Below are 26445 nucleotides of genomic sequence, written 5' to 3'. Positions count from 1 at the left end.
AAATCTGTAATCCATCTTAATCTTTGTATAAGGTGTAAGGAAGGGGTCCAGTTTCATTTTTCTACATATGGCTAGCCAGTTTTCCCAACACCATTTATTAAATAGGAAATCCTTTCGCCATTGCTTGTTTTTGTCCAGTTTGTCAAAGATCAGATGGTTGTAGATGTGTCGTGTTATTTCTGAGGCCTCTGTTCTGTTCCATTGGTCTATATATCTGTTTTCGTACCAGTAATAGCCTTGTAGTATAGTTTGAAGTCAGGTAGCGTGATGCCTCCAGCTTTGTTCTTTTTGCTTAGGACTGTCTTGGCTACACAGGCTCCTTTTTTAGCTCCACATGAAATTTGAAGTAGTTTTTTCTAATTCTGTGAAGAATGTCAATGGTGGCTTGATAGCAATAGCACTGAATCTATAAATTACTTTGGGCAGTACGGCCAATTTCATGATATTGATTCTTCCTATCCATGAGCATGGAATGTTTTTCCATTTGTCTGTGTCCTCTCTTGTTTCCTTGAGCACTGGCTTGTAGTTGTCCTTGAAGAGGTCCTTCACATCCCTTGTAAGTTGTATTCCTAAGTATTTTATTCTCTTGTAGCAATTGTGAATGGGAGTTCATTCATTATTTGGCTCTCTGTTCATCTATATTGGTGTATAGGAATGCTTGTGATTTTTGCACATTGATTTTGTATTCTGAGGCTTTGCTGAAGTAGCTTATCAGCTTAAGGAGATTTGGGGCTGAGACTATGGGGTTTTCTAAAAATACAATCATGTCATCTGCAAACAAACACAATTTGACTTCGTCTCTTCCTGTATGAATACCCTTTTTTTCTCTTGCCTGATTGCCCTGGCCAGAACTTCCAATACTTATGTTGAATAGGAGTGGTGAAAGAGGGCATGCTTGTCTTATGCCAGTTTTCAAAGGGAGTGCTTCCAGCTTTTGCCCATTCGGTATGATATTGGCTGTGGGTTTGTCATAAATAGCTCTTATTATCTTTAGATATGTTCCATCAATACCTAGTTTATTGAGTGTTTTTACCATGAAGGGGTGTTGAATTTTATCGAAGGCCTTTTCTGCATCTATTGAGATAATCATGTGGTTTTTGTCATTGGTTCTGTTTATGCAATGGATTACGTTTACTGATTTGTATATGTTGAACCAGCTTTGCATCCCAGGGATGAAGCCAACTTGATTGTGGTGGATAAGCTTTTTAATGTGCTGCTGGATTCAGTTTGCCTTATTGAGGATTTTCGCATCAATGTTCATCAGGGATATTGGCCTGAAATTTTCTTTTTTTGTTATGTCTCTGCCAGGTTTTAGCATCAGGATGATGCTGGCCTCATAAAATGAGCTAGGGAGGAGTCCCTCTTTTTCTATCATTTGGAATAGTTTCAGAAGGAATGGTCTCAGCTCCTCTTTGTATCTCTAGTGGAATTCAGTTGTGAATCCATCTGGTCCTGGGCTTTTTTTTGGTTGGTAGGCTATTAAATACTGCCTCAATTTCAGAACTCTCCACCCCACATCAACAGGCCAGGTGTGGCATTCATGCCTGCAATCCCAACAGTTTGGGAAGTCAAGGTGAGAGTTAGGGACTAGCCTGAGTAATAAAGCAAGACCCTGTCTCTACCCAAAAAATAAATAAATAAATAACCAAACATGGTGGCATGTGCTTGTAGTCCCAGCTACTCAGGAAGCTGAAGCAGGAGGATGGCTTGAGCCCAGGAGTTTGAGGCCACAGTGAGCTATGATTGAGCAACTGAACTCCAGCCTGGGTGACACAGCAAAACATGGTCTTTAAGAAACAAAACAAGAAAAATATTTTGGGTAAACAGCAGAAAACAAAAACAGAATTTTTTTTTAAGTCTTGTCCTCATCTAAGAAGTCAGAAGGAAAGTGCAATGGAGAAGAAAATATCAGGCAAGCTGGGTAGACAGGAAAGGTCACACAATTTTAAGTGCAGTGATAGAAGGCCTCAGTATGGAGTTGACCTCTGAGTTAAGACATGAAAATAATGAAAGCAGGTGTGTGGATATGTAGGAAAGAACGTCCTACGCAGAAGGACACAGACCAGGAAACCACAGTCCACTGTGTGGATAAGCTCAAAAACAGAGATCATTTAGAGTAAGGATACAACTCTGGGTACATCAACACGGAAATATGGGCAGAGAAGCACAAGTCCTCAAAAAAAAAAACAAAACAAAACAAAAAGAAGCAAGCAGAGATACGGAATGACTAAACATAATTAGGTGTATTTAATTAGTCACACACATTAAATAGTGTGACTAATATGTAGCCATTAGAAGTTAAAAATGAAAGATTTTAATGGCCTGTGTACATACTTATGATACAAAGGAGAATGCTGTTAAATATTCTGTAAAAGTAAATTTTTTTTTTTTTTTTTTTTTTTTTTTGAGGCAGAGTCTCACTCTGTCACCCAGGCTGGAGTACAGTGGCACAAACTCAGCTCACTGCAACCTTCGCCTCCTGGGTTCAAGAGAGCACATCCAGCTAATTTTTGTATTTTTAGTAGAGACAGGGTTTTATCACGTTGGCCAGGCTGGTCTTCAACTCCTGACCTCAAGTGATCTGCCCACCTTGGCCTCCCAAAGTGCTGGGATTACTAGCCTGAGCCACCATGCCTAGCAAGAAAGTCAATCTTAAGTGGTGGAATTACACATGAATCCCCTGTACATTCCAAATGTTTTAAAATGAGCATGTACTGTTTTTCCCTATCAAATTGAAATGAGTATAATTTAAAAGAATCATAATGGCTTAGAAAAAGGAAAACTAAGAATAAACTTACCTTTTTTCTATCTTGCATGCAAGAAGGCATGCCAATAAAATTATCTAAAGTGAAAATAAATTCTTAATTAGAAAAAGACTTTTTTTTTAACCAAGTAAAGGACAAACTTGCACTGCATCCTACTTTTTAGTAGGCAACTAGAGTTTAAAATTATTTGATCAGCTTTTAAAACCTCTATGACAAACTTTTATGAGTTTCTCGAAGTGTGATCTTTAGGCTACTGAAATTTCCAAAGTTCTTCTGGAAGGTTTATCTTTTATATGACAGCAATGTGACACTCACTGTCACTAGTCCTACAGTATATTAAAACTATAACTGCAAGGCGGGGCGCGGTGGCTCAAGCCTGTAATCCCAGCACTTTGGGAGGCCGAGACGGGTGGATCACGAGGTCAGGAGATCGAGACCATCCTGGCTAACACAGTGAAACCCTGTCTCTACTAACAAAAATACAAAAAACTAGCCGGGCAAGGTGGCGGGCACCTGTAGTCCCAGCTCCTCAGGAGGCTGAGGTAGGAGAATGGCGTAAACCCGGGAGGTAGAGCTTGCAGTGAGCTGAGATCCAGCCACTGCACTCCAGCTTGGGTGACAGAGCCAGACTCCGTCTCAAAAAAAAAAAAAAAAAAAAAAAACTGTATCTGCAATTTCCCCCAGACCTCAAATCACCACCTAATTATGGTAAGAAGTTTTTTCCAGATAACAATAGCTGTAATGGGCTGTTTCAGGGATTTTTTGTTCACCCCAATGGGATATTGTTGAAATTTGCACCATTTCCTTCCTATATGCCCAGGACCACCTATCAAGAGAAGCCATAGTAAATACTCAACAAATGCTTGATAACCCATAAAACTACTTTAATCTGCTAAAGAAAAATATTGAATTGAAATAAGTCTTGTCCTTGTGAAAATATATCACTCTTTTCACTCTAAAAGTGCTCTCCATCTTATCACACACATTTCACTGGCATTTACTTCTACATTTAGCAATTATTCCTGAATACTGCCAACTGACTCCTCAGCTAAACTTCAAACTCAAATTGCCAGCTACCAGCTGAAAATCTCTGCCTGCGTGGTTTTAGACATGTCTAAAACTAACAAGCCTTACTGCAACAATCAGCATACTCTCATGTCCTGTCTGGTAATGGCATCAACATGCCCTTTTTTGTCCTCAGTAGTCTCCAGTACCCTTCTACCTCCACAACCTTTGAGACTGGTCCCACCACTTCCTGCCACAAACCATCAATTCCAGGCACTCCTCCCCAAGCCTGTCACTCAATGGGTCTTCCTCATTACTCTTCTTCATGGAATGAGCTCCACAGACCATCGAGGCTGGCATCCTGCTGCAAGTCATTTCCTCCCTCTAAGGCTGACTTACCCTCTCCATCCTCACATACGCAGAAAGCTCTTTGTTTGAACCTTGGTTTACCATATTCATCACCACCTACCTGATCTTAATGATTTGAGTCCATGTCACTCCATGTTCATGACCTACTCAAGAGTGGAGACCATACTTTCTTAAATTTTTTGACTTTAGTGTCCTCAGGCCAAGCACGATGGCTTGCACCTATAAACCCAGCACTTTGAGAGGCCGAGGCAGGTGGTTCACTTGAGGCCAGGAGTCCAAGACCAGCCTGGCCAACATGGCGAAACCCCATCTCTACCAAAAAATACAAAAAAAATTAGCCAAGCATGGTGGCACACGTCTGTGGTCCCAGCTACTTGGAAGGCTGAGGCAAGAGAATTGCTTGAACCCAGGAGGCAGTGAGCCAAGATCATGCCATTGCACCCCAGCCTGGACGATAAAGTGAGACTCCACTTCAAAAAAAAAAAAAAAAAAAAAAAAATTAGTGTCCTCAGCCAAACACAGAGGACACAGAAGTTCTCCAAGATCTCAGTTGCACAAAACTAAATTGACAGCGTCTCAAAGTGACCAGAGAACATATGGTGCTGAATCTGGAAAAGTCAGTCACCTTGCCCTAGCCTTTGAACCTTTACTTCTTTGTGCCTAGTCAGAAAGTAAAGCAAGTAGCTCTCTGTGGAACTACAATAAATAGTGGGCACAGAATGAATGCCTCATTTACTTGACAATAATCCTTCTCCCCAGAATCGTAGTCCAAGAAGGCAAAGCATCCCCTTAACAAAAGGCAACTCTGTTTCATTTGTGTTATTCTCTTAGTAAGAACACACCATCCTTATCATCTGCTGATTACAGACTTCTAAGGCGGGGGTTCTCATTGAATACTCCTGCAATGAAACCTGCCTATAATTAATAACTCTATCTTCTCTGCTCCAGAAGTGGCTGATAGGCCTTTCATCCAGGACTTGTTTTCTACCTAACAAAAGTTTCACAGATGCCAAACGCATGCTCCAAAATGCCCCTCCTCCTGTTGTCTGAGACCCAGATGAAGCAGGGTCCTTGTGGCAATAATATTCTCTGCAATGCTTTTTGTCATCTTGGTTGTTGCACAGCTGGAAATAGTTTTCTTGTTCCCATTTACAATAGCCAGACATTCATTATCACTCTGACAAGAACTCTTGAGTGATGTCATGCTGCACAAGTTCAAGAAGGGCCCATGCAGGCTCTTCCAGCTTCAAACTTCTCACTCTTCATGGCAGCCTCAAGTATAGCCGCTCTAAAGCAAAAGAAAAGGGGGGCAGGCACAGACAGATACACACACAAACATACATATGAGTATGTAAAAACATACCCACACTCATCCCACACACACATAAATATACATAAGTACTAATTTTTGTAGGTTTGTATAAGCAAAAGGACAACTATGGAAGGCTATGGAACAAACTGATATCAGATGTGTAAGGTTAAAGTGGCAGAGAGAGATTTTTTATGTTTACTTTAGACACATCTGTAGTGTTTGAATCATTGCAAAAAAGAAATTTGTAAATGAATGCAGCTACCTTCCTCTGGTTGGGATGCTTTCTATTGTGTTTACATCCCTGAGTGACTTGAAGATCATAAGTGAAATGCATTAGTGAAGCAAAGCACCATGATAGGGTGACTTCAAAATAAGTATTAGCCAGATGCGGTGGCTCACACCTGTCATCCCAACACTTTGGGAGGCCAAGGTGAGAGGATCCCTTGAGCCCAGGAGTTTGAGACTAGCCTGGGTAATGTAGTGAGAGCCCATTTCTTAAAAAAGAAAAAGAAAAAGAAAAAAATACCAGGCATAGTGGCACACACCTGCAGTCCTAGCCACTTGGAAGGCTGTAGTGGGAGAATAGTTTGAGCCCAGGAGGTCAAGGCTGCAGTGAGCCAGGATTATGCCATTGCACTCCAAGACCCTATCTCAAATAAATAAAAAATAAGTCTGACTTTCCACAGGCACTAGATTTGAATTATTCTACAAAGCAAACTATACACTGAGCAAAGAACCTCAAACACAAGTTGGGTTAAAAGTAAGAATAGAGAAAATGAGATGGAAGCAAGGCAGGGCTATAGATAAAACACAGCTATGTCTATCTCTAGACTTCAAAACAGATAAATCCTAGCAAAATATTTCAAGCATATGAAATGAAAATCAGATTACCAGGCTCTGTGGTCTCCTTCCCTCAGTGGGAAAGGCCAGCTCACCTCAAGGTATTGAGATTATCTTGCAGAAAATTTTCTTAAAATGGAAGAATAACAAGATACATATGCCTGAGTTTGAAGGCATTTTAAAAGAACTTCTCCTACTAATGTCATATGATAGAAGGAAGTTCCATGACAGAAGGGGTCCATTCACATCTTGTTTCCTGCAGTGCTATCTTCCCAGTACAGGGTGGGTACAAATGTCTACTGAATATGGAAGAAAGAGTAATATAAAGGATTAAGGAACACGTCGTAAATGAAAACTAGAATTACCAACCAGATATCAGTTCTTATTCTTATTTTCCAGATGTAAAAAGACAGGCACTTTGACCTACCCAGGAGTAGCAAAACTGGAGATAGAAAGCCTCTTGATCCCTTTTTTACCTCTTCTAGGCTTGGTTTATCTCCCAGGGTCCTTCCAGATCCTAACCTTCCAGGAGCATTCCCTGACCTCCACCACCTCACCGCTAAGGGTCAAGTGCTTCGCTTGGTGCTCCCGCAAAGTTCTCTCTCTCATAAAACTTGTTACACTGAATTGTAATTATCTGTTAATCGTGTGTAAGCTCCTCCTGGAGGGTGGGATTCCTGCCTTATTCACACTCACCCCTAGTAACTAGCACAAAGTCTGGTATATAGTAGGCAGTCAGTTAAGTGCTCCTGAGATGGGGGCTTAAAAAAACAAAACAAAACAAAACAAAACAAAAAAAACATGTTTCCTCTGCCTCTGCCCCTGAACCATTTCTCCCTCCAAAGACCCAGGAATATCCTTCAATTAGGGCAGAATTTCAGAACCAGGGCAGTTAAAGGTTGGTCAAAGAGAACACCTAGACACAGGGGAAGAAAATTTAGTATAGCAGATCGACATAAAGTCTAATCTAGAGCATTGTTTAGACACATAAGGTAATGAATACAGGGAAACTTGCTATAAAGAAATGGTTCACAGTAGCAATCTCAGCATAGCAAATCCTAAACTCTGAGAAACATAGCATACGTAATGGCCATAATGAACAAAATTTCCTTCAACCAACAGTTGGAAATCCCACCCATGGCCAGGTATTAGTCAAAGTCTTTTGCTTTTAGAGAAAAAGGCTGGTTTTGAAAACATTTTCCTTTATTTTCATAATACAACAAACACAGCTTGCCCTGCCTCATGCAAGCTTATTGCATGTTTGTTTTAGCACTGGACTAAAATTAAGGGTCTGCCCTGTCATTATATCACTTTTTTTAAACAGTAACACAAAAATAAAATAAATTATAACCTAAATCCATGAATGTAGTAAAATAGTTCTCTTTCATTTCTGGAAAAAAAAATAATTAGAATTTTACATGGACTTCAGTGTTAAAGTTTCTATAGCACTGATTAGATGACAGGGACATGCAAGTATTAAGACAATTTTCTTTGGCGCAGTCCCACAAGTTAATAATACAACAACAACACTGCTTTGAAATCATACTAACCTGCTAAAAAATGCCAAGGAGTTTAAATAAAATCATCACCACCGCCACACCACCCCTCCACTTCCCCCACCAAAAGTGTGTCCTAAAATGAAGTGTACTAACCTTGGGCTTCTCCAACTTAATTAACTTAATTTATTAAACATGCCAAACTCAAGTTCCCTTGCAGAAGATAAAACAAACTTCTGGGAAGATCATTCATTCAAATTGAATCCACAAGGTAATTGAAAGAAATTCGGCCAGCTTCTTTTTCTTTTTCTTTTTTTTTTATTTTTACTTTTTTGAGATGGAGTCTCACTCTGTCTGCCCAGGCTGGAGTGCAATGGCACAATTTTGGCTCACTGCAACCTCCACCTCCCGGGTTCAAGCAATTCTCCTGCCTCAGCCTCCTGAGTAGCTGGTATTACAGATGCCCAGCACCACACCCGGCTAATTTTTTGTATTTTTAGTAGACACAAGGTTTCACCATGTTGGCCAGGCTGGTCTCAAACTATTATCTCAGGTGAGGTCCACCCGCCTCAGCCTCCAAAGTGCTGGGATTACAGGCGTTAGTCACTGTGCCCAGCCTCTTCTTTTTCCTGTCTGTCTCCTGGGTACCCTAGCATCTCCAGATTTAAGAGCAATTCAGAGACATCCAAGTCAGTTGCACCTCTGACATGCAACTGAAAACCGATGTATATCCTCCTGTGACACAGAGGTACTGGGGAGCACATGTGAACCTACAGAGCTCCTGAATACCTCTCCCAAATGGATCCCACAGAGTGAAGATGATAAGTTAAATGCTTTAGCTCTAGGGATTTAAAATATATAGAAAGCAAGTTACTTCTACTGGAAGTTAAACTTAAAGAATTCTCATCGTTATGTCATCTCTCACTGCAGTACCCAGGGTGCTACTTGGTTTCCCCCTCTCTCTCCTTCCCTCTACCGCCTTGCCCTATCATTTACAGAGGCATTAATGCCAGTTTCAAACTAATAATAATTCTTTTTCTTCTGTGCTGCAAATACCCAACCACTGTGGTTAAATACCATGTATAACATAAACAGGGTCAAGAATGCCAGTTGCCAGAAGAGTCATGTTTAAATTAGCATTAACCAGCAAGCCCTTCCCTAAACAAAAAAGAGAGAGGGGAAAAAAAAATGTTTTCTTGGACAGCTCTGTGCTTGCAGAATGACTTCAATCCCACATGTTCAAAAGGCTCCACAAGGTCCAGCTGTAACACAATAGCATCATTAATTTTTACTAAATTAAATTTCTCAAAAGTACAAAGCACTATCAATTTGCGGGGAGTGGGGAGGAAGAAACCACTTATTAGTTTATTCTACAACCTTTATATAATTTGAGTAAACTGGCAATAGTGTCTTAAAACCTAGCAGCCATAAGTTACACGGATTGTAGTGGAATAAAAGCCCAGTCCTCCGTCCATCACTGCACCCCTCACTCTGCCCCAATATGTGTTATTCAGTGTCTTTCCACATCTTGAGGTTACGTAATACTTCCTCCTCACCTCCCTATCCCCATGTAGCACAACTCCTCCACAATTTGTCCCTTTGTAACTTTCCAGCCTTCATCACCCCACACTCTCACTTCGTCTTCATTACCCCACCATTTGTCTTTTAAAAGATATGTTATTCTTCAAGCCACATTTATAAAGTCATCCCCTGAATCAAAACGTAATTCTCCATTCCCTGGCATGACAAAGTTCTTGGACTCTACAGCTACCACCCAGCTACACAACACTGCACATACTATTCAATATAACCCGTGAGGCTCGCTGCGTCTTTCCCCCCTGCGTTGCAGTTCTTTCTGGAGCTTCCTTTTCACCATCCTTGCATCTACCACATGGAAGGAATTCAGTAACTGTTTGCTGAAATAAAATCGCCTCCTTTTCTCTCAACTTTCTAAGACATCCATAATAGTTTTCCCTAAGTTTTTTTTTTTTTTTTAAGAGACAGTCTCTCTCTGTCACCCAGGCTGTAGTGCAATGGCACAATCACAGCTCACTGCAGCCTTGAATCCTGGGCTGAAGCCATCCTCCCTCCTCCGCCTCCCAAGTAGCTGAGACTACATGCACATGCCACCATACCCAGCTAATGTATTTCCTTTTTTGTAGAGACAGTGTCTCACTATGTTGCCCAGGCTGGTCTCAAACTCCTGGCTTCAAGTGATCCTCCTGCCTCAGCCTCCCAAACGTTGGGATTACAGGCATGAGCCACCACACCTGGCCAAGGATATTTAAATAGGAGGGTAACATGACATGTAAAAATAAGAAACCAAACAGTAGTATGATGCTGACTTAAGGCCAGAGAAGACTATTGGACTTTAAACCAAGAGCTTATGTTTAAGTTTTTATTACATCACAGTTCAGCTTTTAAAATAAATAACGTTCCTCAAGGGCGTAGGCATATTGATACCAAAACATAAAAGAAAAGGAAGACAGGCCACACATCAAGCACAGACATTAAAATCTTGACTTCAAACTAAATTCTAAAAGTTCTGTTATCTGCTGAATACTTGGAGCTTCCCAGTGAAAATGATACAGTGTATTCTGCCCAGATTGCAACTTTCCATACTAAGCATTTGAAATTATTCTTGGCCCTAAATATCACTTACTTCAGACTGAATGTCACTGTGTATCAAAAACACTGAGCAAGTGAAATTTTTATTCTTTGAATGTTCCAGTAGGTCACTAATGGAATAGATTCAGTAAAACCTTGCAGAGTCTATACGGTATAATTTGAAACAACAACAACAAAAAAATCAAATTACTTTCTGGAAAGTATTAGCTTTGAACAAAAATAGAAGTTTCGAAAGGGCTGCCACTTACATTCTTACCTCTGTTATTTCTTTCCCATCACTCACAGGGAGAGTGCTGTGTGCCCACAGACCTGAGTAGGAGCTGTTCCCCTGAGAGACAATGATGCAAATGGGTCAAGTGATGCCTAGTAGAAGTCAGACCGCAAGAATCACCTTGACCTCACCTTAGTGCAGCTAAGCAAACTCACAAGCTTTAAATAATAAAGGTAACAAGAGACTGATCTGAGGGGGGAAGTATTATTGATTCCCTTGAGGAAAAGAAAAAAAAAAAAAAACAGAGGAAATGAGCTCCCAGCTCAAGGATTTTTCTCCTCCAGGCATCCTCTGTTGCTGGTTTTCTTCCATCTTCCTGGCTCTCTGGACCTCTCACTTCCCCCCTACCTTTTCCTACTGCTCTAACATAAAATAACCTCCCACCGGTTTCTAGCTATTCGGGAAGCTGGAAGGAACAGCAAGGATCACCAACCCCTTCCATTTTCCGGATGGGGAGACGGAGACCAGGAGCTGAGCTGACCCGACCGGCTGAGGTCGCGCCGCTAGGGGACGTGTTGTGCCTTGCGGGCTCGGATGATGACAACCCAGCCTTCCCTCCTCGCTCCCCGCCCGTGCCATCCTGCCTCAAGCTACCTCCTTCTCTTGCCACTTGGTGTTTTTATCCTCAAATTAGACAAGTATCAAGAAAAAAATGCAACCTTAATATACTTACAATGCTGATTATTATTCATAATTTTGCATTGGGGCAATTATACTCGCTCCTACTGGGATATGGAAATCAAGGGCAGGAACAACTAGGTGACATTCTACCTCCCTGTGTATTTTAATGCTATTTAGTTTGGTTCAATAACCATACCTTTAACATTCCCTCTTTTTCCTTGGACTCACTCTTCTATCTGGCAAGGGAATAACTTCTTTAAAAACTTCGCATTTTCCAAGTGCACAGTCTCCCCTTAACCAGAACTGCAGACTCTGAATCACAGACCTCTGGCTTACCAGTTATGCTTAGCTGAGCAAACACACTTATGCAAATACGTGAAAAACAAACTGTTAGAGCCTGAAGGAATAGAGGATTTCGCTGTGATCATTATTTACGTTTTCAATATTGATGTTTACCAATATCTATCTAACCCCATAGGAAACGACGCGTCCATAGTGAAACAAGTCAGTACCCACATTTATGAAAAAATCCACGGATTTCAACAAAAATGAAGAGGGGGGAGCAGAAGCGGAGAGCCACAACCTCAGGCCCCAGACAGCAGGCAGCAGCAAGTCCCGAATGCCTTCACTCGTAACATTTCAAAGGCCAAATGGCAGCAAAGAAAAACAAGAATAAACTTTAAATCCATTCACCACAAAGCAGTCCTACGCAAGCCAAAGGAGCCGTCGATTTCAAAACCATCAACTCAAAGCCAGGTCCCTCCCTTGCCTTACAACCTCCAGTTACTTGCTAAGCACGTTTGTTAGGCGGCTGGACAGAAACTTAGTTAAAAGTCCTCAGCCCGGTGTGAGGGGACAACCGACTCGTCAGTGGGAAACGAGAGGTGTGGGAGCCCCAGTGGCGCAGGGACCCCTCGGAGGTGCACGTCCAGCAGGACGAGGTTTTGGGAGAATTTCGAGGCCCCCTCGTAAGCCCTCCCGCGCACCCACCCCGACCCAGGTAACCGGAGGCCACCTACGTGTCACTTGGGCGGGCCCCGGGGCGCACTGACCTGGAGCGAGACAGGAGGGCCGGCGGCCCGGGCGGTTGCGGCAACTTCCCTCCCGAGGATCGGTCAGCCGCTGGGTGCGGGAGGTCCGGGGAGCCTCGCCTCCTGCAGGCCGGCTAGTAAGAACGCACGGCCACCCACCCGCGCCGCGGCCCAGCGCGCGCACTCACACTCTCTCTGGCACCCGCACGCGCGCCCCCAACCACAAAGCCCGTCCACCGCCGGACAGTGTGAGCCCAGCGCGCCGTGTGGCTAACGAGCCGTCGCCGCGGCCTCTGGCTTCGCGCCCAGGGGGCGCCGTCCCCACACGCCGCGCCTGCCCCTTTACCTGCGCTTGCCGCCGCCGCGCGTCCCGCTCCCGCCGCCCCCGGGTTGGCTTCAGGCCGCGCGCCCAGTCCCGGCGGCCCCCGCCCCGCCGCCAGCCGAGCCCGTCCCTCCGCCCGCCCCTCGGCCGTCGCCCAGAGCGAGGCCGCCCCCTGCGCCCACCCCGCCGGGATCCCGTGCTCGGCCGGGCGGCGGGGAGGGCTCCGCGGCTCCGGGCCCTGGCCGCCCCAGATCCCGCCCGCGCTCAGCAGCGGAGCTGCAGACGGAGTAGCCACTCGGGGAGCGTCAGCCGCCGGTCGGCCCCTACGGCCCGGCTTTGGCGCGCTGGCAGGAGGAGGGGGCGCAGAGGGAGGGCCGGAGGAGCAGCGCCGACGCCAGCGTCCTCTCTTCCTCCGCCTTCCTTCTTTTCTGCTTGCTCCACGTAGCACAAGTCAGCAACTCCCGGGACCCCAGAGTCCGCCCTCCCCGCTCCCAAGCTGGACCCCTTACCTGGCGTGGCGCCCCCAGCGCCCCTGACTTCTGCGCCCCTTCCTCCATTCATTGGCTCGACAGCCCTCGCTGGCTGCAGGGCCGGGGCTAGGGGGTGGCCTTAGCCTCCCATTCATTATCTCAGCAGCCTCCCCCGCCCCGCCCCCGAGCCGACAGACCCGCAGCGGGAGACCCGTGGCCGCCAGCTCGGGTCCCACCCCCGCCCCTCCTGAGCTCACCCCAGCGCGGGACAGCTGGCAGAACTCCGGTGGACGCCCCGGCACGGCACGGGGCATTTTCACGTTGTCGCTCTCCTCTTGCCACTCGAAAAGCTCTGGAAAACATCGCGGGGCCCACAAACCCCCGAAATGTGGCCTCTCTTTCGTGGTTCATTTTCTAAACTTTCCAGAAGGCGCAAAGTTTCTCCCAGCGCCGCCCTACACTGGAGGCTGAAAAGAACGCAGAGGCGGCTTTGCTGCTAGGAAGGTGCATACGTTTCTAGTTCTGATTTTTCACTTCACTGGATCTGTAAACCAAAGCAAGTGTGTCTGCTCCCCTAGTTCTCCATATCCATGATTATAAATTTCTCTTCCGCTTTCCCAGTGTAGCTTTGCAAGTGTAAACTATCAATTTTAGTGAGAGTAATTAAGGGCGGGGACTGCACACCTGGAGGTGTAGGTGGGCGCGGCGCGGAATTAAGGCCCAGGGATCATTCTCAGGAGAGTGGCAGCCACAGGGATTCGCCCAGGTCTTATAACAACACCCACTAGATGGGGTCTCCCTAGCCACGCCACCTCACCACACCCATCTCCCACTTTTGGCTTCCCAGGATTTCCGGAGTAATCAGAATTATCAACCTCTCGCTGCACAGCTAAGGCCACCGCATATCAAAAATAGCAGCGTGCGAGTAAAAGTTTCATAAGCCCTCGCCTTGAAATGGCACAGAGGACACAGCACGACAGCAGTAAGGCATGGGGACTCAGCAGGACTGATCCCATTGAGAGAAACGCAGAACAGCGAGGCAGGGCTATGTTGGTGGTGGCCACCCGGTAACCGTGGGCTTTGCAGAAGAGAAAAGTCACTGCAAACCGCAGTTGGACGGAAGCTTTTCAAGCCTCAAGTGAGTTATGCTGTGACGGGACCATGACCATCTCCCACCGGTGACTGCTTAGAACCTTGACCAAGCTCGTGTGGTTTTCGCAGGATGGTCAGGGCTGAGCCCTGGCTGTAAATAATTTACTATCTAAAGCTGTTTCCTTTTTAAAACAATGGTTCTACTCTTTAAAAAAAAAAAAAAAAAATCGAATCTTTTTTAAAAATCCACTTTAAATAACTTTGCTTTCTATACCTTTCCTACCAATATATGATTTGTTTTATAACAATTTACTATGTGAAAAAATTGAAATTTTAGTACATGCACAGTGCTAATATGTTCATGCACAATGCTACCATGTTTGTGTACAGCATGCAGAAATGTGTATAAATACGTATACCCATGAATACAGACCACTCCTTTATCTCACAGATAATGATAGGGGTTGATACTAAACTATAAGAAATATTATATTGGGATGAATAGGCAAATGTTCACTATAAAATCTAAGTATCATATATATTGGTAAGAAAAAAATATACTCGAAAGAGGTTTCCGTATGTTTTTAACCATAGCTCTACTCAATTCAGAAAAATCACTTGTTAGCTAATTTTCCTGTCTCTTTCTTCCTATACACTCTACTTACTGTCAGATTTCTTAACACCAATACTTCTATATCTAATATAAAGAACATTTTAAAATTAATTATTTCCATGTTTAGCCTTTCCCCATAAATCAAAGGTTGGGTAAAAGGAGTTTCTTACCACTCAACTTGAATATTTTTAATATGTTGATTTTTTTCTCTTACCTTCTTAAGGAACACAGTTGCTTCTGTTTTGACTACATATTAACTATCTTAACTACTCTGTGGCCCCTTCTAACATCAAATTGGGAGGCCTGTCCATACAAGACATGTGTATTCAAAAGTAAGCTATTTGCTATAAAACACTTCATTTCCTCTTTATTTGGCCTGCTGTGGCCTGAAATGAAATATAGAACAAATTAAAAGGTCTGCCTGGACAGACCTGTCTTCCTGACAAGCGTGGACCTGTCTGAATGAGACAGCTTCTGCAGCCAGCTTTAGATCGATAACTTTAAAATTAAATGTAGGTATGTACATCCAGTGGAAAAGGACAGAGAAAATGAAATACAATACAGAATTCAGTTCATCTTCTAGATTAATCCATAAAACCTAGCTCATTATGTTCCAAATGAGCTACTTTTCTCATCTGTAAAATGGAATGATAGTACCAGTGCAGTCTTTTATATGGTTCCAAGTTGTCTTCTATCAAAGTAAAATAATATATTTGAGTGGGCTTCTAAAGACACTAACATTGATGATGAGGTTTCAACAGGAACAAAGAATACTTTGATAAATTTTCTTGAATGTTTTCTCCTGTCTGTAGTCCTCTTAACATTCAGACATTCCCTTTCTTGAAGAGTCATCCTGATGCTTTCTGTCCTAACCTTTCTCTCCTACCCTCTGCCAAGCAGGATTTCTTTAGATTTGTTTCTTCGAATGACTTCAGCAGAGGCAAAGAACCAAAAGACACCTGGAGCTGTCAAACATGACAAAAAATATACTTAGCCACAGTGGCTCATGCTTGTAATCCCAGCACTTTGGGAGGCTGAGGCAAGAGGAGCACTTGAGCCCAGGAGTCCGAAGCTGCAGTGAACTGTGATTGTGCCACTGCACTCTAGCCTGGGCAACAGAGCCAGACCCTGTCTCTTTAAAAAGTTTTTACATTTTTAAATATATATATATGTTCAGCAAAATGAAGCCAGGCATAGTGGCTCCCGCCTGTAATCCCAGCATCTTGGGGGAGGCCGAGGTGGGCAGATCACTGGAGGCCAAGAGTTTGAGACCAGCCTGGCCAACATGTCTGTCTCTACTAAAAATACAAAAATTAGCTGGTATAGTGGCACATGCCTGTAGTCCCAGCTATCGGGAGGCTGAGGCATGAGAATCTCTTGAACTTGGGAGGCAGAGATTGCAGTGAGCCAAGATTGAACCACTGCACTCCAGCCTGGGCAACAGAACAAGACTCTGTCTCAAAAAAAGAAAAAGTTTAGCAAAATGAAACACTGTGATGGATATTTCAAGTTTGGGTTTTACATTAGTATCTGGAAGGACACCATAGACCTTGTCAGACTATTGATATAAGCTAGTGATCCAAGGACTATAATTTAAGAAGCATTTAGGGTGGAAAAATTGGCTGTCACTGCCTTTGGCACTATTATTTGCTCAAAAGCTTCCCCAGTCATGGCACACTCATGGAAGAGTTCTCTCTTCCTCCCTCTGTTTACTTCCCTCTGGCAAAAAGCTTTTGAAATTTTCTATTAGAGAGTAATCAAAACTATCAGCAAAACGATCTGTTGGAAACTTTCCCTCCAGTCTATTAAGGTAGAGACTGATTCAAAGACTGTGTTTTGGTGAAACAATACCCTGAGAGAACTCAGCCTTTTCGGGAAAGTTTTGCAGATGCCTGCAGGCATTGTTTTCTTCCTCCTTGAACTAGGGTATTTGTGCCTCTCCAGTATTTTTCCCCTTGGCTAGGGGGGAAAAAAAAGCATTCTCCTTAGGACACCTTTCTATTTTAAAAGGCCAGTGGCAAAAGTGGGTGGGGCAGCCCAATTTAGTAAAAAAAATAATAATAATAACACTCTTTAGAGTACAGGTGGCATAAGGAGACTCCAAAAACGGAGAGAATTTGGGTTTGCGTGCAGCAGCCTCCTGCAAGGACTAGGCTGCAATGAAAGCCCCAAACAGAGTAACTCTGTGTACACGTTTTTCTTATCACATACATCTGCATGAATAATCTGGGTAATATCAGAAGTAGGTCAAGGCTAGCAAATCCTTTCTCTGTAGGCTCCCTCATCCAAAGCAAAAAAGGCTTAGATCTAAAACAGAGTGAAGACAGAAAAGGAACAGGAAAAAAATATATGGGTGTTATATATACAACTCTAAAGCTGAAAATGGATCTGGATACAAAGAAATCATAGAAAGGGTCAACAAAACAAAAACCCAGTTCTATAGAACAATAGTAAAATAGATAAATTTCTGGTAAAATTGACAATGAAAAAGAAAAGAAACAAGGCTATGAATATGGAGATTATGATTACAGTTTTAGTAGAACTTTTTAAATCTAAGAAAACTATGAACATTAAAAAACTTGGCTGAAACACTTTCTTCAATAAATTGATTCTTAATTCAATAAAAGATGAAAATTAAAATAATATATGATTTTACATTTTCCTTTGTTAACAAATATTTTTTTAAATAATGATATTTGCAATATAGATATAAACTCATGCAAACTCTCTGTAGTGTAATTTAGCAAGACAGTATAGTTACATTTTGTATGATTTTAATTGAGGTACATTTATTTATTTATTTATTTAAGATGGAGTTTCATTCTCGTTGCCCAGGCTGCAATGGCACAATCTCGGCTTACCACAAACTCTGCCTCCTGTGTTCAAGTGATTCTCCTGCCTCAGCCTCCTGAATAGCTGGCATTACAGGTGTGTGCCACCATGCCCAGCTAATTTTGTATTTTTAGTAGAGACGGGGTTTCTCCATGTTAGTCAGGCTGGTCTCGAACTCCTGACCTCAGGTGATCTGCCTGCCTCAGCCTCCCAAAATGCTGGGATTATAGGCATGAGCCATCGTGCCTGGCCAGAGTACATTTAAATGTATGATAAACATATCAAGAAAATTTTACTTTATGTGCAAAATTTTAAAGTAATATAAAGCTCAATATTTTTAAAACTTGAAAAACAGCAAAATTACAGAGCTGAAATACTTTTAATAAATTATAAAATTGTATTAATTCAAAAATAATATGAATGTATTTAAAACCTTTAAATAATTTAAATTCTTATTTCTAAATAAATATGCAAAAAAGTTCAAAGTTTTGGTTGATAAGACTTACCAAATCTTCATAGACAAATAACCTCTATTCAAATGGTTGCAAAGCATAGAAAAAGAAGAAAAACACCCCAGTCCATTATGAGCTAATAAAATTTTGATACCAAAACCTGACAAACCCATAGAAAAGAAAATACTAGACCAATCCAATAAGGAATAAAAAATGATAAATTCTACATATAGTGTTATTAAACCATGTTCAATGTGTTTTGTTTTTTGTGGTTTTTTGAGTTTTTTCTTTCTTTCTTTCTTTCTTTTTTTTTTTTGAGACAGAGTCTCGCTCTGTGGCCCAGGCTGGAGTGCAGTGGCGTGATCTCGGCTCACTGCAAGCTCATCCTCCCGGGTTTGTGCTATTCTCCTGCTTCAGCCTCCCGAGTAGCTGGGACTACAGGCGCCCGCCACCACGCCTGGCTAATTTTTTTGTATTTTTAGTAGAGATGGGGTTTCACTGTGTTAGTCAGGATGGTCTCGATCTCCTGACCTCATGATCCACCCGCCTCAGCCTTCCAAAGTGCTGGGATTACAGGCATGAGCCACTGCGCCCGGCCAATGTGTTTTCACAATATGCATAACAAACATGTTGGATTGAGACCATAAATGTAAAGATGGCTTAATATTAGAAAATGTGGCTGGATGCAGTGGCTAACGCCTGTAATCCCAGCACTTTGGGAGGCTGACGCAGGCAGATCACGAGGTCAGGAGTTCAAGAGCAGCCTGACCAACATAGTGAAACCCCATCTCTACTAAAAATATAAAAATTAGCCAGGCGTAGTGGTGCACGCCTGTAGTCCCAGCTATTAAGGAGGCTGAGGCAAGAGAATCATTTGAACCTGGGAGGTAGAGGTTGCAATGAGCCAAGATCGCACCCCTGCACTCCAGCCTGGGTGACAGAGTGAGACTATGGGGGAAAACAATAAATAAATAAATAAGATATATATATATATGTATATATATATTTATGAAAATGTGAAAATGTAAAGTAATTCACAACTCATCTTTTTTATCTTAGCAAAGTAGGAATAGGGAGGAATTTCCTGAACATGATAAAGAGTTGCTACCAATAACCCAACTCTAGAAGCATTATTTTTAATGTTAATTCATTCAACATTTTTCTTTCAAAATTGGCAACAAAGATAGCTTTTACCATCTCCATTCAACATCATACTGAAGCCACCTGTCAATATAATAAGACAAGAAAAACAAATTAGAAGGTATAAAAGTTAGAAAACAAGAAAAGTATGATTTATAGGTTATATAGTTGTCGGCTTAAGAAATTCAAGCAAATCCAATAAAGTATCTAATAAAAAGAGCTTAGCAACATTGTTGAATATGAGATCAATATGCAAAAAAGCCACACCCCCTTAGAAAAAATAATTTTTTAAAGACCTCTCACACATATTGATACAGAACTGCTGAGCTCCTGGCTAAACCCCACCCTCCACCCTGGAACCCCTGACCTAAGTAAAAACAGCTGATCCTGAAGGGCTGGGCTTCTGGCTAAACCCCACCCTCAAGCCTGGAACCTCGGCCCTAAGGGAAAACAGCTGACCCCATTTTTCCGCTGAAATAATTGCCTTTTGGCCCACCCTGTCCCCTATCCTGTGCCCATAAAAACCAGACCAGCTGGCAGGAAAAAAAAGGAAAAGAGAAGCACAAGCAGCTGACTGGAGGGGATACAAGCAGCCAAGCAGCAAGCAGCGAAGCAACTAAGCCTCAGAGGCTATGGATAAATGTGGCTAACTTCAGAAGGTGCAGTTTCAGAAGGGAGCCCAGCCAGAGACAGCTGGGCTTCAGGGAAAGATCACCTTTTTCCTGCACCATCCCCTTTCCAGCTCCCCTTTCACTAAGAGCCACTTCCACTGCTCAATAAAGCCTTCTGCATTCATGTTTTAAACAGTTCATGTGACCTGATTCTCCCTGGACACCAAACAAGAACTGAGTGTCAAAAAAGGCAGGTGCAAGAGGCTGTCACCCTGACTCTTCACTGAGCTGTTAACACTTAGCCATCCACAGACTGCTGGCTGAGTGAAATCAGCCACTCTATTCCTGTCCACGAAAGGGGTCAAGGTCAAGGTAACAAATACCATCTCAATATTAGCAAAAAGTCTTTTAAAAAAAAAATTTTTTTTTTTTTTTCTTGAGATGGAGTTTAGCTCTGTTGCCCAGGCTGGAGTGCAGTGGCACTATCTCAGCTCACTGCAACTTCTGCCTTCTGGGTTCAAGCCATTCTCCTGCCTCAGCCTCCTGAGTAGCTGGCATTACAGTCATGCACCACCATGCCCAGCTAATTTTGTATGTTTAGTAGAGATGGGGTTTCACCATTTTGGACAGGCTGGTTTTGAACTCCTGGGCTCCAGTGATCTGCCCACCTTGGCCTCACAGAGTGCTGGGATTACAGGCATGAGCCACTGTGTCTGGCCCATATTAGCAACAAGTCTTTATTATAACTTTAATCAAAACTAATAGAAAAGTACAGTGCCTGCATGGAAAATTATAAAACTTTATTAAAATACATAAAAAGGCCTGAATATGCACCATGTTTGTGGATGCAAAACCTCCAGTATACATAATGCAATCACTCAAAATTGCAATAGGGTTTTTCACAGACCCTGACAACTTGATTCTAAAATTCAGGGGTGAGCCTAAGAAGCCAAGAATAATCAAGAGAATTCTGGAGAAGCTTAATGAGGGAAAATTTTCCATCCAGCTATCAAGATAGTCTAAGGCTTCTTTCTCAACTTAAAAAAAAAAAAAAAAAATGTGGTATTGGTGCAGTGGCTGATAAATAACGTAATGAAAGAGAATTCAGAAACAACTACATGTGAATGTCCAAGTCCATGCAAATTCATACATCAAGGATGATTTGCTTAAAAGAACAAAGCTGAAGACATCACGCTATCCAACTTCCAACTATACCACAGTGCTATGGTAACCAAAACAGCATGATACTGGTACAAAAACTGACACATAGACCAATGGAACAGAATAAAGAACCAAGAAATAAGACTGCACACCTACAACTATATGATCTTTGACTAACCTGACAAAAACAAGCAATGGGTAAAGGATTCCCTTTTCAATAAATGTTGCTGGGATAACTGGCTAGCCATATGCAGAAGATTGAAACTGGACCCTTTCCTTACACTATATACAAAAATTAACTCAATATGGATTAAAGACTTAAATGTAAAACCCCAAACTATAAAAACCTCTTGAAGACAGCCTAGGCAATATCATTCAGGACAAAGGCACAGGTAAAGATTTCATGAAGACACCAAGTGCAAAAATTGACAAATGGGATCTAATTAAACTAAAGAGCTTCTGCAGAGCAAAAGAAACTATCAACACAGTAAACAACCTACCAAATGAGAGAACATTTTTGCAAACTTTGCATCTGACAAAAGTCTAATATCCAGCCTCTGTAAGGAACTTAAACAAATTTACAAGAAAAAACAAGCAACCCCATTAAAAAGTGGGCAAAGGACACAAACAGACATTTTTCAAAAGAAAACATACATGCAGCCAACAATCATATGAAAAAAAAACTCAACATCACTGATCATTGGAAAAATGCAAATCAAAACCACAATGAGATACCATACCATCTCACACCAGTCAGAATGGTTATTATTAAAAACTCAAAGAATAACAGATGCTAGTGAGGTTGTGGAGAAAAAAAAAAAAGCTTATACACTGTTGGTGGGAGTGTAAATTAGTTCAACCATTCTGGAAGACAGGGTGGCAAGTCCTCAAAGACCTAAAGACAGAAATGCCATTCAACCCAGCAATCCCATTACTGGATATATACCCAAAGGAATATAGAAATCATTCTATTATAAGGACACAGGCACACATATGTTCACCGAAGCACTATTCACAATAGCAAAGACATGCAATCAACCTAAATGCCCATCAGTGACAGATGGGCTGAAGAAATTGTGGATAAAGAAAATGTGGTACATATATGCCATGGAATACTATGCAGCAATAACGAGGAATAAGATCATGTCCCTTGCAGGAACATGGATGGAGCTGGAGGCCATTTTAAAAGGTTCTTAACCTTTTAAAAAATAGTGTGATGTAGAGAACTGATATTTTTTCCTCTATAAGAATCTTTAAAAAATAGTGTGACATAGGGATCTGATATTTTTTCCTCTATAAGAACCTTTTAAAAAGTAGTGTGACGTAGGGATCTGATATCTTTTCCTCTATATAAAGTGCCAATTATCTTAGTATCATGGCACATGTATACCTATGTAACAAATCTGCACGTTCTGTACATGTATCCCAGAACTTAAAGTACAATTTTTAAAAATTAATTAATTAATTAAAAAGTTACTTTGTTGTATATAAAATGAGTATTAAATAAGTATTTTTTTAAAAAAACTTCTTAATGAATTAAAAACCTAAATTTGCAAAGTGGAACTTCCAGATTTTTGGAATATCTTCATCACTTCAAGGTGGAAAAGAATCTCTTACAAAAGACACAAAAATACAAACCACAGAGAATTGCTCCTTTCTTTCAAATAAAATGTGGCTTGTTCTGATATGCTGGATTTTTGCGAGATCTAGTAGCTCACAGGATGTTGGCTCAAGTTCTGCAATGAGTATTCCAGGGAATATGAACAGTATTATGTCACCCTGTGCAACAGCAGGAAAGAGGTTTTCCTACATTATGTGTATTTTATGTCATTTCTGTGTTTTGCCTTGATGGCGTAGTATACCTTCTAGGGCAAGGTGGAAGCAGCAGTGCCCATGTGCCCTTACAGCAGGCTCTGAAATATTTCTGGGTATAGACCTGTCCCTTTGAGAACCTAATCAAAGCTATAGATAAATGTAGAATATACATATTGTAGGAGAGGCCCCTAGTGACAATATCCATTGTTGCCATCTTGGACATCAGCTTCTTTTGGAGATAGTTGAGGACATGTAACAGTTCTCTCCAGTAGAATGTGAGCATAAGTGACTTCTGCCAGTTCTGAGACTACCTATGAAATCCTCCCATGGGTGCTTCTCTGTGCTGTGTGTCCCTTCTGGCTAAGATGGTGTTGCTCACACCAACTTTGGAAGCCATGAGTTGAAGAAAATAAGCAGCCATAGTCCTGACACCTAAGCATCCATATGGAGTAGCACCTCTCTGCTAACATAAATAGCCAGTATGGATTCTTGTGTGAAAAAGAAATTTCCTTGATCCATTAAATTGTGAGAATCTTAGCTTAACTAATGCATATATTCACACACCTTTTGAACATAATCTCGGGGTTCAATGACACCCTGTAGCCTAGATCGTGGATGGATCAGAGAAAAGGAGAGACTCGAATGTACTGCCCCTAGAGTGAGCACTCACTATAAGTGGACAAGTTAGAGATGTGACACCTTTGCAGAAACTCTGCTTGATTGGGCACTGATTATATTGAACTGAATGACTCTGCCAAACCCCTGCATTTCTCAGAGGCCAATATATACTCTGCCAGATACAGAGACAGAGTACATTCCAGTGATTTTTTTTTAAAGGACACAAATGGAAGACTGGTTAGCAATATCAGGAACAAACTACTGATATACACAACATGGGTGAATCTCAAAACATGATGAGCAAAAAATGACGCAAAACAGTACATACTACATGATTTCATGTTTATAAAGCTCTAGAATAGAAAAAACTAATCTATGAGCATTGATTGCCTTTGGGGTGGGGATTGACTGAAAAGGCACACAAGGAAACTGCAGTTAGGGAAATGTCCTGTATATCTTGCTTTGTGTGGTGGTTACATGGGTATATGTAAATATGTAAATAATATTTACATGAGTATATGTAACCACCACACAAAGCAAGATGCAGGACATTGCACTGAACATTTAAGATTGGTAGAATTTATCATTTATAAATTACACCTCAATAATATATTTTTTAATGCAAATGAGGCAGGTTGTGGTGACTCATGCCTGTAATCCCAGCACTTTGGGAGGCCAAAGCGGCAGATCACTTTAGGCCAGAAGTTCCAGACCAGCCTGGCCAACATAGCAAAATGCTGTCTCTACTAGAAATACTAAAAATTAGCTGGGTGTGGTGGCATGCACCTGTAGTCCCAGCTACTCAGGAGGCTGAGGCAGCATCGCTGGAGCCTAGGAGGTAGAGGTTGCAGTGGGCCAAGATCACGCCATTGCACTCCAGCCTGGGTGACAGAGCGAGACTCTGTCTCAAAAATAAAAAAAAATTAAAAAAGCAAATGAAATTATTGGGGTCTATCCATACAATAATATTTCTAAAACTATTATGGAATAATGTTCAGCCATTATATCTTTTGGGAGCTACTGTTGTGATTAACCACATATTATCACTATAACACCTAACAGCAGAAAGTGATTGTACTCCTAGGTAAAACCAAGACACACGATAAACATGTCCTAAGACAAATTATAAGAAACAAGTTAATAGTTTGTTCCTATGCATAAAGCTTGTGGTTTCTTAGAGATAGCATCCTAATTCCATGTAACCATAAAATATACTTTGATAATCAGTGTGTATGGTTTTCCTGTCTGTAGTGGGATAGAAGAATTAATTGACAGGACTCTATTTTGAGATTCTTATTCTGTATTGTCTTCTCCCTGTATTTCCACTTTTCCCTCTCTCATTGTTGCTTAGTAATATACTCTGTGCTTATTGCTCAAGAAAGTATATGACAGGACAGGAAACAGAAGAGCCAAAAATCTTTACAGAAAGATTAGGAGAAAGGGATTTAAAAAGTGGTGTGAATAGACCTTAGTTCCATAGACTAAAAACAGATACTCTATAAGAGTGATAAACAGAGGTCTGTGTATCCTGAGAGCAGAGAGGTCATCTGCCCTGCTTCCCAGCAGTGAGGCTGGGGAGACAGCAAGACCCTGGAGAATAAAAGACTTCAAGGGATGGGAATTCTTAGGTAGATGGGCCCTAGAATAGCTTAGTCACAGATGCCCATGTCCCGTCAATGGCATAGTGGCAATGGACTTGGGCAAATGAAGTAGCAAAGTTAACCTCTAATGACCAAAACTAGCTGGACCTTCTCCAACATGTTGCAACTACAGAAAACCCTGGAATGTTGACTGACTTGGGTAGCTATGTGTAATTCCCTAAGAATGAAAGAAAACTCCAAAAAGCTGAGCTCCTGTTTTCCCACTAACTCTGAAGAATAAGGGTACCAGAGCAGGAATTTAATCCGAAATAAAGAAAAATACTCTTGCATATCTAAATTTATTGATGGGATGATTCAAATCTACTGTACTGGCCAGGTTCAGTGGCTCACACCTATAATCCTGGCACTTTGGGAGGCCGAGGCAAGAGGATTGCTTGAGCCCAGGAGTTCAAGACCAGCTTGGGCAACATGGAAAGATCCTGTCTCTTTTTTAAAAATAATTTAAATAAAGAAAATAAAAGGAATAAGCCCGCTGTATTAGTTTGATAAGGCTAGTATAACGAAATATTGCAGACTGGCTGGCTTAAGCAACAGAAATTTATTTGCTCAAAGTTCTAGAGTCTGGCAGTCCAAGGTCCCGGTGTTGGCAGGGTTGTTTCTTCTCAGGCCATTCTCCTTGGCTTGTCTTCTCGTATCTTCTCTTCATCTTCCCTAGGTCTGTGTGTATCTATGTCCTAATCTCCTCTTCTTATAGGGATATGAGTCGTATTGAATTAGGACCCATCCATATGACCTCATTTACTTTATTACTGTTTTTAAGGACCTATCTCCAAACAGACACATTCTAAGGTACTGGGGTTTAGAACTTCAAGTTAGGAATTTAGAAGGGGAAACGTTTCAGCCTATAATACCCACTAACTGTGGAGTCCTCATCCATGATTGCCAGAAATCCTTGGGCATCTCATGTCTATACCATGGAAAGATTACAAATCCCAGAGTAAGAACCACTTTGGTATAAGACATAGTCACAACCTGGAGAGGATTACTATGCAGACAAGAGGTGACCTTGCAGAAATCACTGCTAATTTGCAGAATACAAATTGACTGTAAGGAGTTTGAAACAGTAGCAGAGGACACTTTAAACCCCTTGGGAAGACGCAGTGTGATCAGAAGAAAGAAAGTGATAGCACTTGCGCATTACTAGGATTTGCTGATGAGGATACTTTATTTCCAATCTCTAAGAAAACATCTAGAAAGGAACGAGTATGAAAAGTTATCTTTGAAAACTTTTTCTGAGACTTTAGGTTTCTGAAAGATTAACAGTAGAAATTACTGGACTTCTTCCCAGAGAGAGATCTGCCCTGACTTGTAGAAATTTAG

At 41.8% G+C, this 26445-nt stretch overlaps 1 protein-coding gene across 15 annotated transcripts in view; it reads right to left on the bottom strand.

Annotated features, from left to right (window-relative positions):
• Positions 1-13909, bottom strand: part of LPAR1 (lysophosphatidic acid receptor 1) — a 171266-nt gene extending 157357 nt beyond the window's left edge. For 4 of the 15 annotated variants that reach the window (XM_077965304.1, XM_077965310.1, XM_015117080.3 and 1 more), the window contains exon 1: positions 12685-12971. Coding sequence is in view for 1 of the 15 variants with exons in the window: in XM_077965302.1 (XP_077821428.1) it covers positions 13388-13444 (57 nt within the window). In the remaining 14 variants the exon portion in view is untranslated. 15 annotated transcript variants of the gene reach the window in all.
• Positions 13910-26445: the final 12536 nt, after the last annotated feature.

The sequence above is a fragment of the Macaca mulatta genome, chromosome 15, assembly GCF_049350105.2.
Source record: "Macaca mulatta isolate MMU2019108-1 chromosome 15, T2T-MMU8v2.0, whole genome shotgun sequence".
Classification (NCBI taxonomy): Eukaryota; Metazoa; Chordata; class Mammalia; order Primates; family Cercopithecidae; genus Macaca; species Macaca mulatta.
This window is presented reverse-complemented; position numbering and strand designations above follow the sequence as displayed.